At 35.5% G+C, this 23,025-nt stretch overlaps 2 protein-coding genes and 1 long non-coding RNA gene across 4 annotated transcripts; 1 reads left to right on the forward strand and 2 right to left on the reverse strand.

Moving 5' to 3' along the window:
- Nucleotides 1-1,233: 1,233 nt before the first annotated feature.
- LOC140986880 (probable serine/threonine-protein kinase PBL7) lies at nt 1,234-5,048 on the reverse strand. Its single transcript, XM_073455270.1, has 5 exons — nt 4,933-5,048; nt 4,149-4,339; nt 3,626-3,815; nt 2,064-2,455; nt 1,234-1,922 (listed from the first exon to the last, which is right to left on the reverse strand). Exons 1-5 carry the CDS (start codon nt 5,021-5,023, stop codon nt 1,533-1,535), a joined length of 1,254 nt encoding a protein of 417 aa, XP_073311371.1. The 5' UTR covers nt 5,024-5,048; the 3' UTR covers nt 1,234-1,532.
- A 741-nt stretch (nt 5,049-5,789) lies between these two features.
- On the forward strand, nt 5,790-8,602 carry LOC140986063 (cation/H(+) antiporter 15-like). Of its 2 annotated transcripts, XM_073454025.1 has the most exons (4): nt 5,790-6,140; nt 6,234-6,268; nt 6,334-7,229; nt 7,321-8,602. In XM_073454025.1, exons 1-4 carry the CDS (start codon nt 5,929-5,931, stop codon nt 8,512-8,514), a joined length of 2,337 nt encoding a protein of 778 aa, XP_073310126.1. In that variant the 5' UTR covers nt 5,790-5,928; the 3' UTR covers nt 8,515-8,602. The 2 variants fall into 2 exon arrangements, with proteins under 2 accessions (XP_073310126.1, XP_073310125.1); XM_073454024.1 differs by having other exon boundaries at nt 5,791-6,140; nt 6,234-7,229.
- Nucleotides 8,603-11,763: 3,161 nt separating this feature from the next.
- On the reverse strand, nt 11,764-23,025 carry LOC140985783 (uncharacterized). Its single transcript, XR_012176848.1, has 3 exons — nt 22,768-23,025; nt 22,662-22,685; nt 11,764-12,604 (listed from the first exon to the last, which is right to left on the reverse strand). It is a non-coding gene; the product is annotated as an uncharacterized lncRNA (long non-coding RNA).

Here is a 23,025-nt window from a genome sequence, read left to right on the forward strand (position 1 = left end):
AAGCCGTTTTGTTTATAGACGTTGGAATCAAGACTTCTATAAATACACAAGATCAACGACGTTTATACGTTACCCCATCTGAACTCAACAATGAACACATTCTCTATTATACAAACGTCGATTTGAGCACTCAGAACTACTTATCTTATTCAAGCTCAATATACAGAAAAGTAGCACACGCTTCATATCATATATCTGATCTGTTGAGATCATCTTGTGCTGCTGTTTCTCACACTCTTCAAAAGCTATTCACATTACTTATATCTTGTTGAGAGGAGTTTTTAATCTGGAAAAGAGTCTTTTCCATAAACTTGTTGCAATTATTTACATTGTGTTGAGAAGCTAAGAGTTTCAGTAGGCAAAGGGTAAGTCCTGCTGAAGTGAGGTGTACAAGTGTTGTACTATAAAATCCAAAATCTTTTAGTGATATCTTCTGGAAACAAAAGAAGGGGAGACGTAGAAGATTTTATCTTCGAACTTCCAGAAACAACCATTGTCTACTACCTACTGTTTTTATCATTTTCACCCCTCAAACCATCAGATCATTTCCGCACTATTTTGTGATTTGTTGGTTATATATTTGAACAAGATCAGCTACAATCTCTAACAGGATTTTAGCACCCTTTGAAAAAGAGATCAACGAAAGAGAGAGTTTATTCACTCCTCTCTAAACTCTATATCGATCCCCAACAAAATTTTACAAGATTTTCATTTTATGTAATGATAATTACATAAAATATTTATAATGAATGAAATATTCTATACAATAAATAATAACGATGATTGGTTTAAAGCATTCGAGATTTGTATTTGAACCTGCACAGCTCCGAATATATGGATTATATATGTGAACGAAATTTGATATTATAAAAAATCAAAGGAAAAATTCCAAAGCTTCTCATGTGAGTTAATTAGTTAAAACAAACTTTTGGTCAAAATATGATTTTCATCTAATAAATCAATCTTGTTTTTGTATTTTTTAGTCGGAGCGATGAAATTACGCCAGACATATCAACGATGTTTTGATGTTATATCAACAATGTTTCAAGTCATATTAGTACTTCGAAAAGAAAAGATAAAGATTAAAAGGGCAAAAAATAAAATTACGGCAGACATATCAACGATGTTTTGATGTTATATCAACAATGTTTGAAGTCATATTAGGACTTCGAAAAGAAAAGACAAAGATTAAAAGGGCAAAAAACATCAATTTATTATTGAAATTTTCCTAGCAAAAAAATTGAATGAGATGGCAGTTACTTGAGATGAGGCAAGAAAAGCCGTAAATGTGATGGGACGGGTAGATATTTCCTTAGACAGCCAAATTTGTTCTATCCTGGGAAAGTGAGTAAGAAAGAATAAGACAAATTGCCATGCTGCTAGTCTTACTTCTACAAATTCCTTCACAAATTATGCCTCAAACACTTATTTTTGTTCTTACTTTTATAATGGAAACAGATTTTGACTCCATTATGTTGTTAATATGTACGAAAATCAAGACTACGATAGCTGTCAGACGAGATGCAACTTGATCATCGGTTCGAATAATCCGGCCTAATATGTTCGCCTTTTTTCTCTCTACAAGTCTCACCCCACATCTTAGCCTCTGCAACGGCAAGCTCTCGGTCCTGATTTTCGATGTCCAACTGTTTGGACGTTTCCTGTTCCTTAAACTCACTTCTTTGTACACCTCCTTCGTCGGTTTTATGATCTGTATTCGAATCATACTCCAAAGATAGGGATGTCAAGTAATTCATGGCATGCGCTATGTCACTCATGCTAGGCCGAGATTGTGCATCTTCTTGGAGACACATTAGAGCCACTTCTACGGCCTTGCTTAAGATATGCTCTGAAAATCGGCCTTTTAGTAGTGGATCTGCCAGATTCACGAACTTCTTGCGCTCCTTCAACATAGGTCTTGCCTATAAAAAGATAAGTATCCGCAATCACAAACATGTATATAGCAAGAATAATGCATGACTCAAACTCTCCCCACCAATCCCCCTTCCAACGATATATATATATAGCAGTGTAAATACTACTAGTTATTTGGAAATATATACCCAATCTACAAGCATGTGCATTGTGCTTCCTTGAGTCACCTCCACCGCTCTACGTCCGGTGATCAACTCCAACAGAAAAACACCGAAATTGTATACATCAGACTTCACTGTAAGTTTTCCAGTTTGAGCATATTCTGGGGCGCAGTATCCTCGAGTACCCATTACCCTGGTGGAGACATGTGACTTATCATCATCTGGACCAAACTTGGCGAGACCGAAATCTGATAGTTTCGGGTGGAACTCTTCACTTAATAATATGTTAGATGCTTTCAGGTCCCTGTAGATTACTTGAGGCTTAGCTTGGTTATGCAGGAAATCCAATCCTTTGGCTGCACCAGCTGCTATTTGCATCCTTGTATTCCAATCTAATGGCTGCATATCAGGTGTAAGATCTGCGATGATATCTTTTTATTTATATTTGCATGATCTAAGGATCTATCTTGAATTCATGATACAACATGCAGGCAAGTACTGGGACATAAAGGAATGTAGAAGTTATATATATCTTTGATATATAGACGATTAGTGAATGGGTAATGGAAATTACGTAGGCTAGACTTTAAATTTTACTTGTTTCTTTAATCCATCTATCATATGATATTTCTGTAGGACATCATGAATAATAAGGAGAAAAATTACAGAAATGGGATAACAACACTTTGTCATATAACTTATATTTTTTTCATTTTTTATTATTTATTGGTCAATTCACGGTTTTAGTCCATTAACTTGTATTTTTTTCAATTTGGGTATTTTTTTCATCGGAATGCTGATGTGACACCAGGAAACAATGATGTGGCCCCGGACATTGTTGACGTGACTAATGTTATGTCAACATTCTGATGAAAAATTATTAAAATTGAAAAAAAAAAAGTAATTTAGTAGATTGAAATTGTGAATTGACCAGGATAAAAAATGAAAATATGTAAGTTATATATAATACAAAAAATGTTGTTTTCCCTTACCAAAATCATCATGTAAGTTGGCTTGTGTACGATTTAGTCATCAGACTATTTAAAACTAGGTATTAAAACAATAAATATTTTCTTCAACATTAGTCTTTTTTCACCAAACTACAGAATGACACTAGATATTATTAACATAAGGTTGTATATTGCTGACATGACATGCATATATTCTACTAGCAAAACAGAAACAAAAATAAGAAAAATTAACTTATTACTTGAAGACCAAATTTTGATTACTTAAAAAGACCAAACCTAATTACTTACAGTGCAATATTGGTCATTTCCCTGAATACAGATGTGGTTGTCACAAATTCATATAAACCTGTTTTCTGCTTCTACAAACTTTTACTGTTGTAGAATAATTCAATGTCAACCTACCATCACCACATGATCTTTTCACGTACTAAGTTACTCCATGAATTTTTCTTTGCTTACCAACTCTTCTAGTTATTGTTCTATTCTATTATTTTATGTTTGATGCTAGTATTGTCTAGAACATTATTCAAGAAATGGGCATCACAGTTTATCAGAAAATCGAAGAGTAATAATTATTTTACGCGATCACAGGAGAGTAATAATTAATCAAGTCCAAACCATGGAGGTGACATTCCAAAGATCCCAAAGGCATGAATTCATACACAAGAAGGCGTTGCTCCCCTTCGGCACAATATCCAATCAAGCTCACGAGGTTAGGGTGCTGCAGATTAGAAAGCATGAGAACTTCCACCAGAAACTCCTTGTCACCTTGCAAACCAGAATGATTTAACTGTTTAACAGCAACAATCTGCAAGTAAATTGAACACCCGCAAAATTACAAAATGACTTGAGTTAATACAAGAAAAACTACGTCTTTGTTCATGTAACTTGTACAGTTTTCGTTTTTATTCATGTTCACGGTCTTAGCCAACTAATTTACATTTTTTTTAATTTTTAATAATACATGACATCAATATTCAGTGTTATGTCATCATTTTCGGGTACCATATCAGCATTATGATGAAAAAACATAAAATTGAAAAAAACAATGCAAAACTTGTGGACTAAGAATGTGAATTGACTAATAACAAAGCCGAAATTGTAAAACGTGTATTTCATATAATAATGTGTGTGTAATAACCTGGCCAGTGGTTTCTATTTTGCCCTTGTATACTGGGCCAAAACCACCTTCCCCGAGAAGGGATTCTTGCCTAAAGTTGTTCGTTGCAGTAGCCAGCTCGCGGTAGCTAAATATGATCAAGCCATTACTTTTACCATGATCATTTGAGTCTGCAGTATCAAGCCTTTGCTCTATTTTCATACTCATACTCCCTGATATATATATACATATATAGTTCAGCTCGAGATTTAACGTCGATCGTCATAATATATGTGTATATATAATGTAACATATATAGATATCCGAATTCAGATCTTTATATAAACAAAAATTGCATAGCGTAGCAAGAAGCAGACAAGAAATTTGATTTACACGTGAAAAAGGAAACATCGTTAATATTGATTATACATGAATCGAAAGCATATATAGATCTACTAAATGAGGCAAAATGGTAGTCATTTAAATTAATTTGGAGACACCCTATCTGAAAACATCCATGCACATGCAAGAATCGATTCTAAATCTTAAAAAATAATCTATCTGGATTGAAGATTAATTTGAAATCGAAAAATTACAGGTTCGTGATCATCTGAATCCGTTATATTTATTTGGGTTCTCTCAATTTCCACAAATTTAATTCATTTTTCATCCTAATTTTTTCTATGGATCAATATAATAGATTTCAGATTCAGTCATTTGAAATTTATTCATCGGATCGAAACATAATCCATGCAAACGCAAACCCAAAGATGAGAAGAATAACAAGAGGACGAATTTACAAGAAAAACGGAACAATGAAACTGACCTATTGACTTTTCATTAAGATGTGGTTCGCTTTTCAACTTGATCTCCTTGTTTCTTCCAAAACATGAACAATGGCCTGGCCATTTCAACATGGAAAAAGAATTGTTTTCTTTTTTTTTTTTTTTTAAATACTTTTACCTAGCTCCAAATAATTATCAACCAAAAGTTGAGTACACAAGCTGTTTTTAGAGGTTAGTTATATTTTCTGTTTCGCAAGCTAAGTACGTGCATGGAAAAATTATATTTATAGTCATGTAATTTATATGTTTTTCATTTTTAATCTTATTGTTTGTCAATTTACAATTTTAGTCCACTAATTTACTAGTCATCATTTTCTATGACACGTCGGCACTATGATGATAATAGACTATAATTGAAAAAATTTAGAATTAGTGGAATAAGATATATTTGACAAAAAAATGCAATTTGTTATCAGTGCATGGGGTGATGGGCGGAGCTAAGCCACAACCATTTTTTTTTCACAAAGAATTTTCCACATATACATATATATGTAAATCAAGTTTTATTTAATCTTGATTTCACCCCATGCATGGAAACCGTTAGTTTGGCTACAATATATTTTTTAATTTTATGGTAAAAAAACTTCAAAAATAATAAATATATTATATTAAAAAAATTATTTAGTTCTTTTTATTTAATTTATTATAAAAAAAACGGAAGGTGTGAGGCTAGCCCGTCACCGTAACCCCAGCAGTGATTTATTTATTTTTATTTTTAAAATAAGATTACATTTTTTTTATATTTAACGTTTATTGAAAATCCTGACTATAATCTGGTTTTAATGGGCGAACTTTAGCCAATTAATGGGAGCACCTCAAATTCTTGAATTCCTCCCAACCTCACGTTGGAATTCAACTCTCTGCATGCATGCATGTGTTCATCTCTCCTTACCCCCTCCCGGACGGCCTGTTTCTTGCAGGCGTTTGATGTCTGAAAATGGGGTCTATTGCAATGGAACCCGATGACATAGTTTCATATGCACAGATATATCATCCGCAGGGGAATCTCTCATCAATCTGCATCCCGATCGGGAGGTTTTATTCGAGGGGCATCTTCGCCAATACCAATCCTCTTGATTATTCCGTTCCTCTCATTCTGGCACAGCTCTCCCTCTCCTCCGTCTTCATTCTCTTCACCTCTCGCCTGCTCAGCCCTCTCGGCCAACCCAGCATGGTTATCCACATACTGGTAATTGATTTTGTGTTGATTACGTACTCTAACTTGCCAGTGGGTCTATGGGATTGAAATGTTATATGGGTTGATGATGTTTTGTTCATGCAGGCTGGTTTGGCTTTGGGTCCATCGTTTTTGGGCAGGTTTGCTGGCTTTACAGAACTTGTGTATCCCTATGAGAGTCTGATCCTTCTTGATGCATTTGCAGTGTTTGGTTGCATGTTCTACTTCTTCCTTATTGGAGTGCAGATGGATCCCTGGATATTGAGAAAGATTGAGAGGAAAGAGATAATCATCGGGATTTCCACCGTCGTCCTGGCATTAATGTTAAGCATCTCTGCCTCATCCATCGTATCACGGCTCAGCTATAGTTTGACAACCCCCACTCTTGGTCTGGTGGCTATCACGTCGTCTGTGCTTAGTTTTCCAATCGTAGCTCGCTACCTCACGGAATTAAAAATGGCGAATACGGAGTTTGGGAGAGTGGCCTTGACATCATCCTTGGTCAGCAATGCATTTGGCTTCTGCATCATAACCATCACTATCTTGACGCATGAAAATGGTTCAAATTCCTGGATCGAGGTTATAAGAAGTATTGCAGTAGGGTCTGGCTTTGTGCTGTTGGTTGCTTTCGTGGTCCGACCCATTATTCTATGGGCATTGCAAAGAAGCCCGGAGGGAGAACCCTTGAAGCAAAGCTTCATTTACATGGTGTTTGTTGGTGTTGCGATGGCTGGATTTTGCAGTAAAGCTGTCGGGCTCAACATTTTCTTTGGCCCTCTGGTTTATGGGATGGTGATACCCGCAGGCCCTCCCTTGGGATCAGCCCTCACGCAGAAGCTAGACTTCATCACTTCTTGGATCTTTATGCCTCTCTACTTCGTGAAGAACGGGCTGGTCATCGACGTATTCAAGGTTACCATTGGAGACTATTTGACAGTGCAGTCAGTCATACTCATCGCCAGCGTCGGAAAGTTTCTTGGAGCAACGCTCTCTTCCATTTTTGGAGGAATACCACTTAGGGAATCAGTTCAGATTGGCCTTGTGATGAATGTACAAGGTGTTTTGGAACTAGGTCTGTACAAGATGTTTAAGAGAAACAAGGTTTGGAAAATTTTATACACTCTTGCTTTAACAAACACACATTGTTTTGAAACCCGTTGATGATCTTGTATTAGTTGATTTGATGGCACAGGCAATAGATGAAAATACATTCGTGGTTTTGTGCACATCAATGTTAGTTGTTACTGCTATCTGCACCAATTTGCTCAGGTATTTGTACGATCCTTTGCGGAGGCACACATTTTACAAGAGGAGAACAATGTTGGACTTGAGGCCAGACTCCGAACTCCGGGTCTTAGCTTGCGTGCACCACCAAGAAAACGTCCTCTCCATAATCGAACTTCTTGAAAGCTTCCATCCTACAAAGCGCAGCCCCGTTGATGTGTATTTGTTACACCTTGTCGAGCTTGCTGGTCGTGCTCATCCACTGCTCATTCCCCACAAATTGGAAAAAATAAACTCTGCCAAGACCCACACACCGATAAGTATCATCAATGCCTTCCAAATCTTGCAGCAAAAATACCATGGAGCCATCACCGTACATCCCTTTACTGGGATATCTCCTTATGCAAGTATGCACGATGAAGTGTGTCAGATGGCAGTGGACAGGAGGATTTCGCTCGTGATCATTCCATTTCACCGGAGATTTAACTCAACCGCTGAATCGTCATCGTTAGGTATCAAGATGATGAATGACAAAGTTCTCCAAATGGTGCCTTGTACCACAGCCATCGTGGTCGACAGAGCACCAACCATTATATCATCATCAGCCACAACAGGAGCACCGCCATCATCACACGGGGACCTATTCGGAGTGGCTGTTTTTTTCATCGGGGGCCCAGACGACCGAGAGGCACTTGCTATAGGATCAAGGATGGCGGCAGAAATCAACATCCACTTGACCATATATCGGCTGATCCTCAGGGACGAGGCAATCAGTATTGATATCGAGGATACAAACATGGAAAAGAAGTTGGACAACGAAGTTATGAGTGAGATATTGGCGAAATCACGATATGATAGTGATCAGAGGGTGAGTTATGTAGAAGAAGTGGTGAGAGATGGGACCGGGACAGTCGCGCTGATTCGATCCATAGAGAACGAGCACGAGACCATAATAGTTGGGAGACGACACGACACGAAATCCCCACTGTTGGGAGGCCTTTCAGATTGGAGTGAGGATTCGGAACTGGGAACAATAGGAGACATGTTTGCTTTGGTAGATTCAAAGGCTACTTCCACCATCCTTGTGATTAAAAACCACATCACCCATTCATTATCTAACAAGTTTACAATGGAAGAAATTGGAAGAACAGATACTATGTAACTTTATTCACTCGTTCTTTATAATACTGATATAGTTTTATACTGTAGAATACACGTTTTTGTCATTGTTTCGTTTAGATCCTCGGAAAAAAAACACACAAATTAAACGAGCGGATTTCAATGTTTTTTTTTGTCGATTTAGTTCAATTTATCTAAGCATGATCATCATTGTCAAAATATTTTTATGTAAAATAAAGAATAGACTCATATGCCTGGACCAATTTTAATAAGTTAATCTGATAATTATATACATATATATCTTGAGTTAAGAAAATGAGGTATTTAAATCTTGGAATAATAATTAATATAAGGTTCATCTATAGAACTTTTACAAAACATAAAAAGATTTAGCAAAGATATACCAAAGAAATTAAACAACAGGGGATTTTACCGAGGACCACCTCAAAAACATAAATTCATAAAAAAAATCACTCATAAACACCTTAAACGTCATCTCTCGGCTAAGCAGATGAATGGCTACAACATGAATTTATTATTTTCTGGTTCAACTCGAACCTTGTTTTTATCATTTCCTAGTTCATCTCTTATCTTATGTTTTAACCGAAAACCCTTATATTAAATAAAAATTCCAAAACTCAAATAAATCTTTTATCATCTCATTAAAATTCCAAGTTACAAATAAATATAGATAATGTCATAGTAAGGTAATGATTTAGTTTGTCATTCAGGCTAATCTATGAAATATAAAAAATAAAAACAGTAAAACGAAAATAAAAACAATAACAAGTTTGTATCAAGAGCTAATCAAGAGCTTGAAGCTTTTATTTATTTCTTAAGAAAGGTTGTCTACAGAGAGGAAATAGAGGGGAGCAAACTCGACCGTGTCCTCCTAAGAACACAATACATCCTATATATAGAAGGAAGAGTCGGGCATAATCTGGATTCCAACTAAAAATATAAATAATACAATGTTTTATAAAAGCAAATAGTGACAAGGTTATAAAATTCAAAAGTGCATAGTGATATTCCACTAACTTTGTCATTATTAAAGATATAATATATTGTGTTTAGGATGACACGGTCGAGTTTGCTCCCCTCTATTCCCTCTTTGTAAACAACCTTTCTTGATGATAAAGTTTCATAAATGAATTTTACTATTTAATGGATCATAAATCAAAAATAAATTTACGAAAAGATCTCGTTCTAGAGCGATGATCAATGCAGAATTTTATCAGCCTAAATGAGAATCTTTTAGAGAATGGTATTTTATAAGTTTATCTAAACAAAAATTTTATTATATTGTGAAAATCAAATAAATTAATACATTTTGTTCCTTGGTTTTTTACATCATTTATTATAGATTATATTTCTATTCTTGAAAAAAATTATAACTTTTTTTCTGAACAGATTCAAAAATCTGTTTATCCTCCACAATAATATTTTATAATAGAAAAAAATAATGAAGTTTTAAATTTTACTGCTTTTTCAAAATTATTTGATAATGATATGTTACAGATAATTGTTAAACATATAAATCAGATAATTGAAAACAAAATTATATAAATCTATATCTCACTATAATAGGAGAAGAAATTATTTCTTTAAAAGATCGCAAAGATAAAATTATTATGGCTATCAATCAGATTAAACTTGATGTTCATGTACAAACTAAAGAAGAAACTAATATTGTTTTTATTGCACCTTCTTCTATCCAATCCCCTCCTGAAATAAAATATTTTAAATTTAAGTCTTCTATTTCTGATATAGAAAAATTATTAGAACAAAAATTTAAAAATCATAATTTAAATACTCTTAATGAAGAGTTCGAAAATATTTAAAATTCTTCTGATAAAGAAATTAATAAAATAAAATGAGCAGATAAACCTACTCAAACTAAATAATATTATGATAGACCCATTCTCAGCTCATGGATGTTTTTTTTTTTTGAAGAACAAAAATATATTTTCTCTAATAGTTGCAATGAGAAAAGTATTTATGAATGAAATATTGATGGTTTTGTGATAAACAAATTTCTAATACTGCTCACAGAATGCTTATGTATAGTACTATGTATAAAACTTCAGGCAATAATGATAAAAATATTGCTATAATGATTACGACAGGTTTTACTGGTCAACTTAAAGGTTAGTGAGATAATTATTTAAATCGGTCCTATAAATATGAAATTCTTAACTCAATAAAAACTGAGAATAATATTCATACAGAAAATGCAGTCTATTTTTTAATAATGGTAATGATTAAACATTTTACTGGTGATGAACAAATTCGTACATTATTAAATAATTTAAAATATAAAACTCTGACTGATTTTAGATGGTATAAAGATATCTTTTTATCTCGTATTTATGATATACCAGATTATAATAATAGTCTTTGGAAAGCTAAATTTATAGATAGTTTACCTTTTTTTTTTGATGAAAGAATTAGAAAAATATTAAGAAAAGATTATATTTTTATTCCTTATGATAATTATACTTATGAAAAATTAATAAGTATTTGTATATAAGAGGGTTTAGCTCTTTGTAATGAATTAAAATTGAACAAACAAATTAAAAGACATAATTTACTTGAGAAAAAATAACTAGGTAAATTTTGTGATCAATTTGGTATGGATTTACCTAATAAAGGTAAAAAAATTTAAGATAAAGAAGAAAAATTTTATTAAAAAAAAGGCATTTGTTTGATAGACAAAAAGAAAAAAAAAAAAAAAAAAAANAGTCGTGAATCACGGAAAACAGAAAATTTAAAAATAATAATAATAAATTTATTATTTGCAAAAAAAATGTAAAAAGCCTGGACATTATGCAAATCAATGTTGGGCTAAAACAAAAATTAATAATTAAATATAGATGAGAATCTCAAAGAAACATTATTTAAAATAATAATGGATTCTAATAAAGATTGTGATTATAGTGGTGAATCTGAAAATATTTTAGAAAGATATGATTCAGAAGAAAATATTAAATTTATTTATAACAAATTTTCATTAGAAATTTGTATTGATGATAAATTATAAAATCCTAAATTATAGGAAAAGATTAAATTTATTTTGTGAGGGCCCGTTATCCTAATCACAATTTATTAACATGAAATCATTATTAATCAGTAAACAGCGAAAAATGAGTTAAAAATTTGCGTTTCAGCGTATAAAAATTTCGGCATGACCTTCCCATAAATAGGACATACCAGAAAATCAAATAATCAAAATAAACAAAATATGCCATCAATAAACACAACAACATAAACATGTGTCAGCCAGACACACAATCATGACATATACAAGCCAAAATATCATAGAACCGACAAGGCTCGATAATACCATAATACAATTCTCCAAATATATACATATAGTATCTGGGAGACAGCGACACCGCACAGTACCTAAATACAACTGAACCCACTCTCAAGGAGCTCTGGTACTTCCTGAGCCTTCCTCTCGAGCACCTGAGGTCGTACCACCTATACCACCTGTCATGTCCACACACAAAAGACACGACAGCCCCCTCTCGGGGTCAGAAACCCCAGTTCGAGACATCAAGAAACCACGATATATGACATAGAAATGCAATGATGCCATGCATGAATGCAATGCATGTATAGGTGCAAGATATCAGGAATCAAATGATCGATATCAACAATCATACATATATGCTCGAGCTGGTCCACGACTCAGCGGACCGTGCCTGGGATATGTCCCAGCCTCGAAGCCAGCAACTACATAAGCCGGACCGAATCAAGGTAGCCAAACATCTCAAGAACACCATATCATATCATATATATAACGGATCTCAACCGAAATATAACTGGATCTCAATAACAGATAGGCTCAATATGATATGTTCAGTGATATTGATGCGTCTAACTAAAATAAAATGTGTGTGAACAAAAAAAATATTTTGTTTTATTTTGCACATCAATTACCAACTGATAATATGCGAGTCAGCATATAATATCACATAAATCAACAAATAGCACATAAATCATACACAGGATCATCAGATGTCTCGGTCAGACATCGTGAAAATAACTGATCTCTACGTACCTCAACTAATTTACCAGTAACTTAAATCCTCAAGAAAGTCCTGGAAATGCCAACTCAGACAATTCACCTGAATATTAATTTAAATGGTCTTATTATCATATAAAAATTCCAGAACCATTTAAATTCACTAAAAATCCAATTCCAACAATTTATGCATTTTAAATTTCTAAAATTCCAATATTCAACTAAAATGCCTAAAATCAATTATTTCTATTTTAATTCGTCGCAAAGTATCGAACTAGCTGATACTCGATTTATAGCCTCACTAATTCGAAAATATCTAATTAAATATTCTGAAATTTTTCGATACCTCGTATCAACTCAAAGTTTGTACCTACACCCAAAAATATAACCAATATCAATATTAACAAAAAATGGAGCAATCCTTAACCAATTTCTGGAATCATAATTTATACCTCAATATATATATCAAAACGAAGCTTATGATTCAAAGAACAAAAGCTCTCAATCAATTTCCGAACTTCGGCGACGTACGGCGACAATTCAACGAACAAAGGGGCGGCGGTTTTCCGAAAAGTGTCGAGAAACACTTCAATATGGGTACCAGAACGTAGCTCTCGTCGACAGCTTTCCAACTATATATTTACTTTAATTTTTCGGCGACCGGTGCGACCACAATCGACGGTCAAAGGTTGCACGGTGGTTTGAAGCTTTCACAATGGAGTTTTCGGGTTTATATATATATATATATATATTATATGTGTGTGTGTTTATCTTTTCTTCTTTTGGGTTCGAAACTTGATCCGGTCTATTTTATTTCAACTCTCATGTGCTATAAAATTTACATATGCATTTTAATATCGTTTGTAAACCGATATTTTCTAATACATGTTTTAAACACACAATTTAATTATTTGGCTTAATTATTTTAAATTCTTCCATTTAAAATAATTAATCTTAATTATCGCCAAATAACATCTAATTAAATCGGGTCATTACATTTCTCCTCCTCTAACAAAATATTTCGTCCTCGAAATCAAAACACACAACACATCTTATATACAACCTAGTCACACATCTACCACTGATAGTACATAGGAAAGTCAGAGTACATGGAATAATTTGTGACTGTTTCAAACAAGTGAGGCCATTCTTGAGGCATTTTAGCCTCCAGTTCCCATATAGCTTCTTAAGTCCCATGTCTACTCCACTGTACCATAACCAGTGGAATCGTTTTATTTCGAAGTTGCTTATCCTTTCGATTAAGAATCTGTATAGGATACTCAATATAGCTAAGAGAACTGTCCAACTCCACATCCTCGGGCCTCAGAACATGAGATGGATCCGGCTCATACTTCCGCAGCATAGATACATGAAACACATCATGTATAGTAGACAAACTCTGTGGCAAGTCCAATCTATAATCCAATAAACCGATCCTCTCAACAATAGTATACGGTCCAATATAACGTGGAGCTAACTTCCCTTTTCGCCCAAATCTCATCGTGCCACGGAACGGTGACACTTTCAAGAAGACTTGATCGCCAACCTGAAATTCCAAGGGCCTACGTCTTTTATTTGCATAGCTAGCTTGACGATCCTGAGATGCTTTCATTCTTTTTCTAATCAAATTAATCTTTTCATTCATTTCTTCAACAAACCCAGGTTGTATTAATGGTTTTTCTCCAACCTCATTCCAACATACAGACGATCGACACCTTCTACCATACAAAGCTTCGAATGGTGCCATCCCAATAGTTGTTTGAAAACTATTATTGTAGGAAAATTCAACCAATGGTAAAGATTCTTGCCAGTTTCCACCAAAATCCATTACCACTGATCGTAACATATCCTCCAAAGTTTGTATAGTCCTCTCTGTCTGACCATCTGTTTGTGGATGATAAGCTGTACTCATTGCCAACTTAGTACCCAAAGCATTATGAAGATTACTCCAAAACTTGGAAGCAAATCTAGGATCTCGATCGGATACAATAGATACTGGAACTTCATGCAATCGAATAACATTATCCACATATAATCGTGCCATTTTATTATAAGCATAAGTACGATCGTATGTGTAACGCCCCGAAAATTTAAAGGTCCACGCGAACCATATGCATACAAATTATTAAATTCTTTGTATTTTAATTAAATTATTTTAATTGCATAAATTAATTATGCTGTGCATTTTTATATGTTTAAAGTATACCTTTCTGCATTGTTGCATTAAAATGTATTTTTAAAAGTTATTCGAGTTGCGATCGAGGAACGGAGACCGAGGGCTGAAAAAAATAGAAAATATTTTTAATAAATAATTGTTTTTAATTATTTAAAACATGGGTGATGATTTTTCTTATTTTTGAAAATGAAGGGTTTTGAGGTGATTTTATACGCCGAGACGTTATTTTTATCGGTGTTGGTTTTTAAACAAAAATACGAACGTTTTGGCAACCCGGTTAATAAAATCACAAAGTTTATTAATCAAAATTATTTTAAATATTTTTAATTAAACACTAATGGGCTATTTGGACTTAATTAACTTTGCTAATGGGCCTAAGCCATTGTTAGTGGGTTAATTGATTATTAAAAGCCTAAAACCACCCCATAACCCATACAAAACACACGCCCCTTCCCCAACAAATTCAGAATTCCTTTTTTCCGTAAACCTCACGGCACACACAAAGGTTTTGAAGAGGAAACTTTCGAAAATTCAAGGGAAAAAACAAGCCATCATCTCTTCGTCGTCGTTCTTCAAATCGTCAACGATAATTCGTGCGTTTTACACGCAAAGGCACGCCATATTCTTTCATTCAAACATCTATCACACCATAGTAATTGTTTAAGCATATTTTGAAGGAAAACATGGCACTCGAGATTGTTATTTTCGTAACTATATGTATACATGTTCTAAAATTGTGTTTTTTTATTCCAAATCCATGTTTTTATGAGTTTAAGAGAGCTGCCATGATTAGGACACAATCAAGTACTGTTTTACATGAGTTTAGGGACCTAAAACATCACCCAAAACGCTGCACACAAGAACAAACACAAGCTGGAAGCACTTTTCTGTCATGGATTTGATTGGCTCGGTTTTTGGGTTTGGTGGCTGGGCTTGGATTTGGTTGGGACCAGGGCTTGGTTAAGGTCATGAGGGGTCGAGTGGTTAAGGGTCAGGAAGGGTCCTAGCCCCTGGAGCACAGCTTTGGAGGAGTCCCATGCAGTAGGGACTCCTCGCACGTACAGGTAAGGGGCAGCCAAAGGGAGGGGCTCGCTGCAGCGGGGCTAAAGGCAAGCTAGGTGGTCCATCAGGGTCCTAGGATGAGGGGCATGGGTTGAGCTAGGGGCTGGAGTGGCTGGGCTGGCCATTGGCTCGAGAGATCTTGAAGGAAGCACTCGCGCGCAGCTCTGCATCTTCTTGCAGCGAGCTTGCAGCGCTTCAGGCGCGAGTTCAAGGGCTTGCGCTAGCCTGGGCTGCGTTTGGGAGTGGTCCAGGGATGGTCAGGGTTAGGTGGGCTTGGTGGTGGCTCGGCTTGGAGAGTCCTAGTTGGGTTAGGAGTCCTAAACATGCAAGGAAGCACACTCACACACACGTACAGAACATGGGTCAAGTTTCAGAATTGTTTTGGTCAGGCTAGGGCTTGTTTTACGGGCTTGGCTTTCACAGTAGGATCCCTAGGTGAGTTGGCTAAGTGTTGGTTCAAGGTGGCTCGGACATGGATCGAGTAAATTAAGAGATGACTCGATGTGTTCGATAAGGTGTCAAAAAACGAAAATAATAAAGCTAAAATTGAACCCAATGGTCCACAGGGGTGGCTCTTGACTTGGAAGGGTAGAATAAATCCTAAAAATGTTATGTTAAAAATTTGGGATCAAAATAACGAGTTTTGGGTTTAATCGGGATTTAATCGCCGTACGAAACGCTAATTAACGAGTTAATTAAAACGCATAGTTTTAAGCTTTATAATATTATGAAAAATTATATTTAATCTTAAAAAATTATTAGAAGTCTAATTTTTTAATTTGGAAATTTTATATTAAGGTTTGGTTTAATTTGGGATTAAAACGCAGTAATACATTATGTTTAAAGATTAATTTAGAAGTCATCGATTTAAACTAAATAAAAATATGAGAAAATTCATGTGGGCTTAGATAATTATTTGGGACATGTTAGAGTCAAAAAAATTAAGAAAAAGTCAAAATCGAGAAATTTTACGTCCAGGGGTAAAACGGTCTTTTTACACATAAAAATTAGTAAACGTCATGGCAGTGCCCTAAATGCTATTTTTATCATATTATGATTATTTTGAAATGTTTATGAAATGTTCATGATTAAATTATGATTTTTAAATGTCTAAGGAATTATTTATGATTTAAAGAAGACATTTAAAAGACATGTTGCATACTTGGTTTCAAAAACAAAATGTTATGTTATACATGATTTTTTTTATAAAGTGATGAGAATATAAATGTTGAAGGAAGTGAAGTAATTGTGACTAATTCGATAATGTTGGAGATGTCGTGAGGGTTATGGTCCCAGTGGGAGCCCGACGATCGTATTTTCATCATTTCGGATGTGTGGTAACGGTTTTGTGGTAACGGTAAGAATGGGAATATCGTGAGGGGAAAAGGCCCCAGAGGGAACCCATTTATGGGAAAAGGCCCCCGACGGAACCCCGACGATCGTATTTCTATTCGATCATGATAGGCCAAGGGCCCAGTTGACCGGTGAGAGTGTTACTGTTGTCCCCCGCCGCCCAGTACTGTGGTTATATGTAGATGGATCCATCGATCATGTCATGTCATGTCAGGAAAGTCACAATTAACGATCTGAATTCAACAAAGAAAAAGGAAATGGAAAAGAAAAATATTCATGATCATGTTAAAAGTTTTATGTCATGTCATGTTAAGAAAAAGGAAAAAGTTAAAGTTTATGTTTTCATGTCATGAAAAGTTATTTTACGTAAAAGTATTTTCAATGTTGCATGTGGTTTTATATGTATTATTTGTTATAAAGATTATGGTGTGTTGAGTCTTTAGACTCACTAGGTGTGATGGATGCAGGTGAGTTTGAGGGAGGTCTTGACGGATGAACTGACTGGACTGAAGGTGCACACAACCCGAGGACCTGCGCTTCTACTTATTTCCGCATTTATGACTTATGAATCATGATTTATGATTAAAGATTTTAAGACTATTTATTTATGCTTTTTGAGAGGTTTAGTATGAGCTATTCTTTTCAAATTAGCGCTTTTTAGGTTTGGTAAAACAAATTGACGATTTCATTTTTATGAATATTTCATTGATTTCTAAAAATGCTAGATGGTTGGTATTTTATTTTAAAAGGGTAAAATATTTTCATGGAGTTTAAGTGAGTGGTCGAAATTTAGGGAAAAAAAATTCTAGTACTTTTAAAGCAATAAAAATGGCAGGACGTTTCAGTATGGAATAAAGTGTGCTGATTTAGACAATCTGTCGACTATCACCCAAATTGCATCACAACCTCTGTTTGATCTAGGCAAGTGAGTCACGAAGTCCATCGCAATATGTTCTCAGTTCCATTGTGGTATTTCTAAACTATGTAACATACCTCCAGGTTTCATTCTCTCAGCTTTAACCTGCTGGCATGTCAAACATCTCACTACAAAGTCAGAAATATCTCTTTTCATAGCATCCCACCAGAAATATGGCTTCATTATGTGGTACATTCTATGGGTACCAGGATGAAAACTATGACGGCTACAATGCGCTTCTTGAAGTAATGTCTCTCTCAATCCTGTGACATTTGGTACCACTTACCTGTTATTCATGCGTAAACAACCATATGATGAGATATTGTATTTATCTAGGTTATCAGACAAAACCAAGTCTTTTGATTTCTGAACCTGTGGATCATTTTTTTGAGCTTTCTTGATCTTCGAAATAATCTTCGGCTCAAATTGCAAAGCAAAAACAATAAAATGATTGCCTTTCGGCTGAAAATTCCATCCAGAAGTACATAAATCATCATAATTCTGCCAGACAGGGATCGATGCTATCATAACATTCTGATACTTCTGGCTTAATGCATCTGCAACCTGATTCATTTTTCCTGCCCGATACTGTATTTCACAGTCGAAATTCTTCAGTAAATCTAACCATCGTCTCTGCCTCATATTCAGTTCTGATTGAGTAAACAGATATTTCAAACTCTTATGATCTGAGTAGAAAATAAACTGCACACCATATAAATAATGTCGCCAAACTTTTAAAGCAAAAACAATGCTGCTAGTTCAAGATCATGAGCAGGATATCGGGATTCATGTGTTTTCAATTGCCTTGAAGCATAGGCAATAACTTTTCCATGATGCAATTGAACACATCCCAAACCTCTCAATGATGCATCGGTACAAACCACAAATCCAACTGATCCAGATGGCAATGCCAACACTGGTGCTGTGGTCAGCTTCTCTTTCAATGTAAGAAAACTCTTTTAACATTGATCTGACCAAATAAATCTTGCATCTTTCTTGGTCAGTTGGGTAATAGGTCGGGCAATCTGTGAAAATCCTTCAATGAATCGTCTGTAATAGCCGGCCAATCCCATAAAACTTCGAATCTCCGGTATATTGGTTGGTCTAGCCCAATTCAAGACTGCTTCAACTTTACTCGGATATACAGATATACCTTGGGCTGATATCACGTGACCCAAGAATATCACGCTATCTATCCAAAATTCACACTTCGACAACTTAGCATATAATTGAGAATCCCGAAGTATTTGAAGAACCAATCGTAAATGCTCCTTATGTTCCCGCTTTGATCTCGAACACACCAGTATATCGTCAATAAAGACAATAACAAACTTATCCAGAAAATTTCTGAATACTCTATTCATCAGATCAATAAACACTGCTGGTGCATTTGTTAAACCGAATGGCATTACTAGAAATTCATAATGCCCATATCTAGTTCTAAAAGTTGTTTTAGGAACATCTTCTTCTCTAACCCGAAGTTGATGGTATCTTGAGCGAAGATCAATCTTCGAATAAACAGAATTTCCTTGAAGCTGATCAAACAAATCATTAATTCGAGGCAGAGGGTATTTATTTTTAACAGTGACTCGATTGAGCTGTCTATAATCAATGCACATTCTCATAGAACCATCTTTCTTCTTTACGAACAGTACAGGTGCTCCCCAGGGTGACATACTAGGGTGTATATAACCTTTTTCGAGTAAATCCTGTAACTGCTCTTTCAATTTTTTCAATTCTGCAGGAGCCATTCTGTACGGCGCTATAGAGATCGGTGCAGTACCCGGCATCAAGTCGATGCTAATGAATGAATGAGATGCTCCAGTATCAAATAACACTCGTGCAATATATGATCGTAAATAAGGCAAGTACCTGCGATCACCTCGCCTGGAGCCTCTCTAGCTTGATACTCGGTCAAAGCATATACTCGGGCTTGTTGGGGACCCAAAAAAGACTGTGGCACATTATCCCTGACCTGTGAGTAACTAGACTGCTGGTAGGATGGTGCAGGAGCAAATGGTCGTTGAGATGAGCCACCTGGAAAACTAACTCTGGCATAATGCAACTACTGTGGCTGCATTTGTCCCTGTGCACGGCTCGGACAAACTCTGGCATAATGCCCTGGATGCCCACAATTATGACATGAGCCCTGTACTCCGCTACACTGCGCAGTAGGGTGTCTACCCCCACATCTATCACAGAAAATCATGGGGTGCTGTCCACTTGTCGCACTTTGTGAACTGCTCGAACTAGAGGAACTGGACTGATATTTCTTTTTAAATTGTTTTCCTTTTGGTCTGAATTATTTTTGCTTTTGTTGTTGGTATGACTGTTGAGATGGAAAAGATGGTGTACCTGCTGAAAAATAGGAACCACCACTAGGCATTGGTGGAGCCTATGGTTGTTTTCCTCTTTTCAATCCAGCTTCAATTCCAATCGCCTTGTCTACAACTTCTGCATAAGTTGTAGGCGACCCAGCCATAATCATAGCATGTATTTGAAAGTCCAGTCCTTCCAAAAATTTTGAAATTTTCCCTTTTTCACTGACAGCCACATGTGGTACATAAGTGAGAAGAGCTGAAAGTTGTCGAACATATTCTTCAACAGACATATTGCCCTGAACTAGTCGATGAAATTCCGATTCTCTGGCTGAGTAGTAGGATGGTGGAGCATATTCTTGGAGAAATTTAGCACGAAACATCTCCCAAGTGATCTGAGTACCTGTTTGCTGCAGTACATTGGTAGTAGCCTCCCACCAACGCTATGCACGATCCCATAGTTGGAGAACTGCCATAGTTAACCTTCTATCATAATCATAATGTACTGTGTTAAACAGGAATTCCATGTGTTTCAGACATCCTTCTGCTCGATCACTTCCTTCATTCCCAAAGAATTTTGCAGGATGCATATTCTGAAATCGAGCTACAGCCAATTCCATTTCATCAACTCTGTGCACCAATTGTTCTACCTCTGCATCAGCTTTATTGGCTACCTCTGCAGCAGGACGACCGCGCTTACCTCGAGGAACTCTGTCATTTCCTCCGATATTCTGTGCCCCGGACTCCTGAGCCACTTCTTTTCCTTTCCCTTTATTTCCTCTAGTTGCCATTCTACAGAATTTAAGGTTAAATTCAGAAAATATTCAATAACCTCAATATAATCCAAAGCACCGAAATAAAACTGCAATGTATAGTCTACATGTCATATCCCTAAGATACTAACATATAATTCACACCAGGCAAGAACAAGTAATTTCAAATAATCAAACATATACGTACAAATTTCTTATGCCTAACCTCGAGTGTACTAACTCTAGTACGAGCGTATCCCAGTCTACGCTTTGATATCAACTGTGAGGGCCCGTTATCCTAATCACAATTTATTAACATGCAATCATGATTAATCAGTAAACAGCGGAAAATAAGTTAAAAATTTGCGTTTTTGCCTATAAAAATTTCGGCATGATCTTCCTATAAATAGGACATACCAGAAAATCAAATACTCAAAATAAACAACATATGCCCTCAATAAACACAACAACACAAACATGTGTTAGCCAGACACACAATCATGACATATACAAACCAAAATATCATACAACCGACAAGGCTCGATAATACCATAATAAAATCCTCCAAATATAGACATATAGTATATGGGAGACAGCAACACCGCGCAGTACCTAAATACAACTGAACCCACTCTCAAGGAGCTCTGGTACTTCCTGAGCCTTCCTCTCGAGCACCTGAGGTCGAACCACATGTACCACCTGTCATGTCCACACACAAAATACACGACATCCCCCTCTCGGGGTCAGAAACCCTAGTACGAGATATCAAGAAACCACGATATATTACATAGAAATGCAATGATGCCATGCATGAATGCAATGCATGTATAGGTGCAAGATATCAGGAATCAAATGATCGATATCAACAATCATACATATATGCTCGAGCTGGTCCACGACTCAGCGGACCGTACCTGGGATATGGCCCAGCCTCGAAGCCAGCAACTACCTAAGCCTGACCGAATCAAGGTAGCCAAACATCTCCAGAACACCATATCATATCATATATATAACGGATCTCAACCGAAATATAACTGGATCTCAACAACAGATAGGCTCAATATGATATGTTCAGTGATATTAATGCGTCTAACTAAAATAAAATGTGTGTGAACAAAAAAAATATTTTGTTTTATTTTGCACATCAATTACCAACTGATAATATGCGAGTCAGCATATAATATCACATAAATCAACAAATAGCACATAAATCATACACATGATCATCAGATGTCTCTGTCAGACGTCGTGAAAATAACTGATCTCTACGTACCTCAACTAATTTACCAGTAACTTAAATCCTCAAGAAAGTCCTGGAAATGCCAAGTCAGACAATTCACCTGAATATTAATTTAAATGGTCTTATTATCATATAAAAATTCTAGAACCATTTAAATTCACTAAAAATACAATTCCAACAATTTAGGCATTTTAAATTTCTAAAATTTCAATATTCAACTAAAATGCCTAAAATCAATTATTTCTATTTTAATTCGTCGCAAAGCATCGAACTAGCTGAAACTCGATTTATAGCCTCATTAATTCGAAAATATCTAATTAAATATTCTGAAATTTTTCGATACCTCGAATCAACTCAAAGTTTGTACCTACACCCAAAAATATAACCAATATCAATATTAACAAAAAATGGAGCAATCCTTAACCAATTTCTGGAATCATAATTTATACCTCAATATATATATCAAAACGAAGCTTATGATTCAAAGAACAAAAGCTCTCAATCAATTTCCGAACTCCGGCGACGTACGGCGACAATTCAACGAACAAAGGGGCGGCGATTTTCCGAAAAGTGTCGAGAAACACTTCAATATGGGTACCAAAACGTAGCTCTCGTCGGGAGCTTTCCAACCATATATTTACTTTAATTTTTCGGCGACCGGTGTGACAACAATCGACGGTCAAAGGTTGCACGGTGGTTTGAAGCTT

Source organism: Primulina huaijiensis, chromosome 10 (assembly GCF_012295235.1).
Source record: "Primulina huaijiensis isolate GDHJ02 chromosome 10, ASM1229523v2, whole genome shotgun sequence".
Lineage (NCBI taxonomy): Eukaryota > Viridiplantae > Streptophyta > Magnoliopsida > Lamiales > Gesneriaceae > Primulina > Primulina huaijiensis.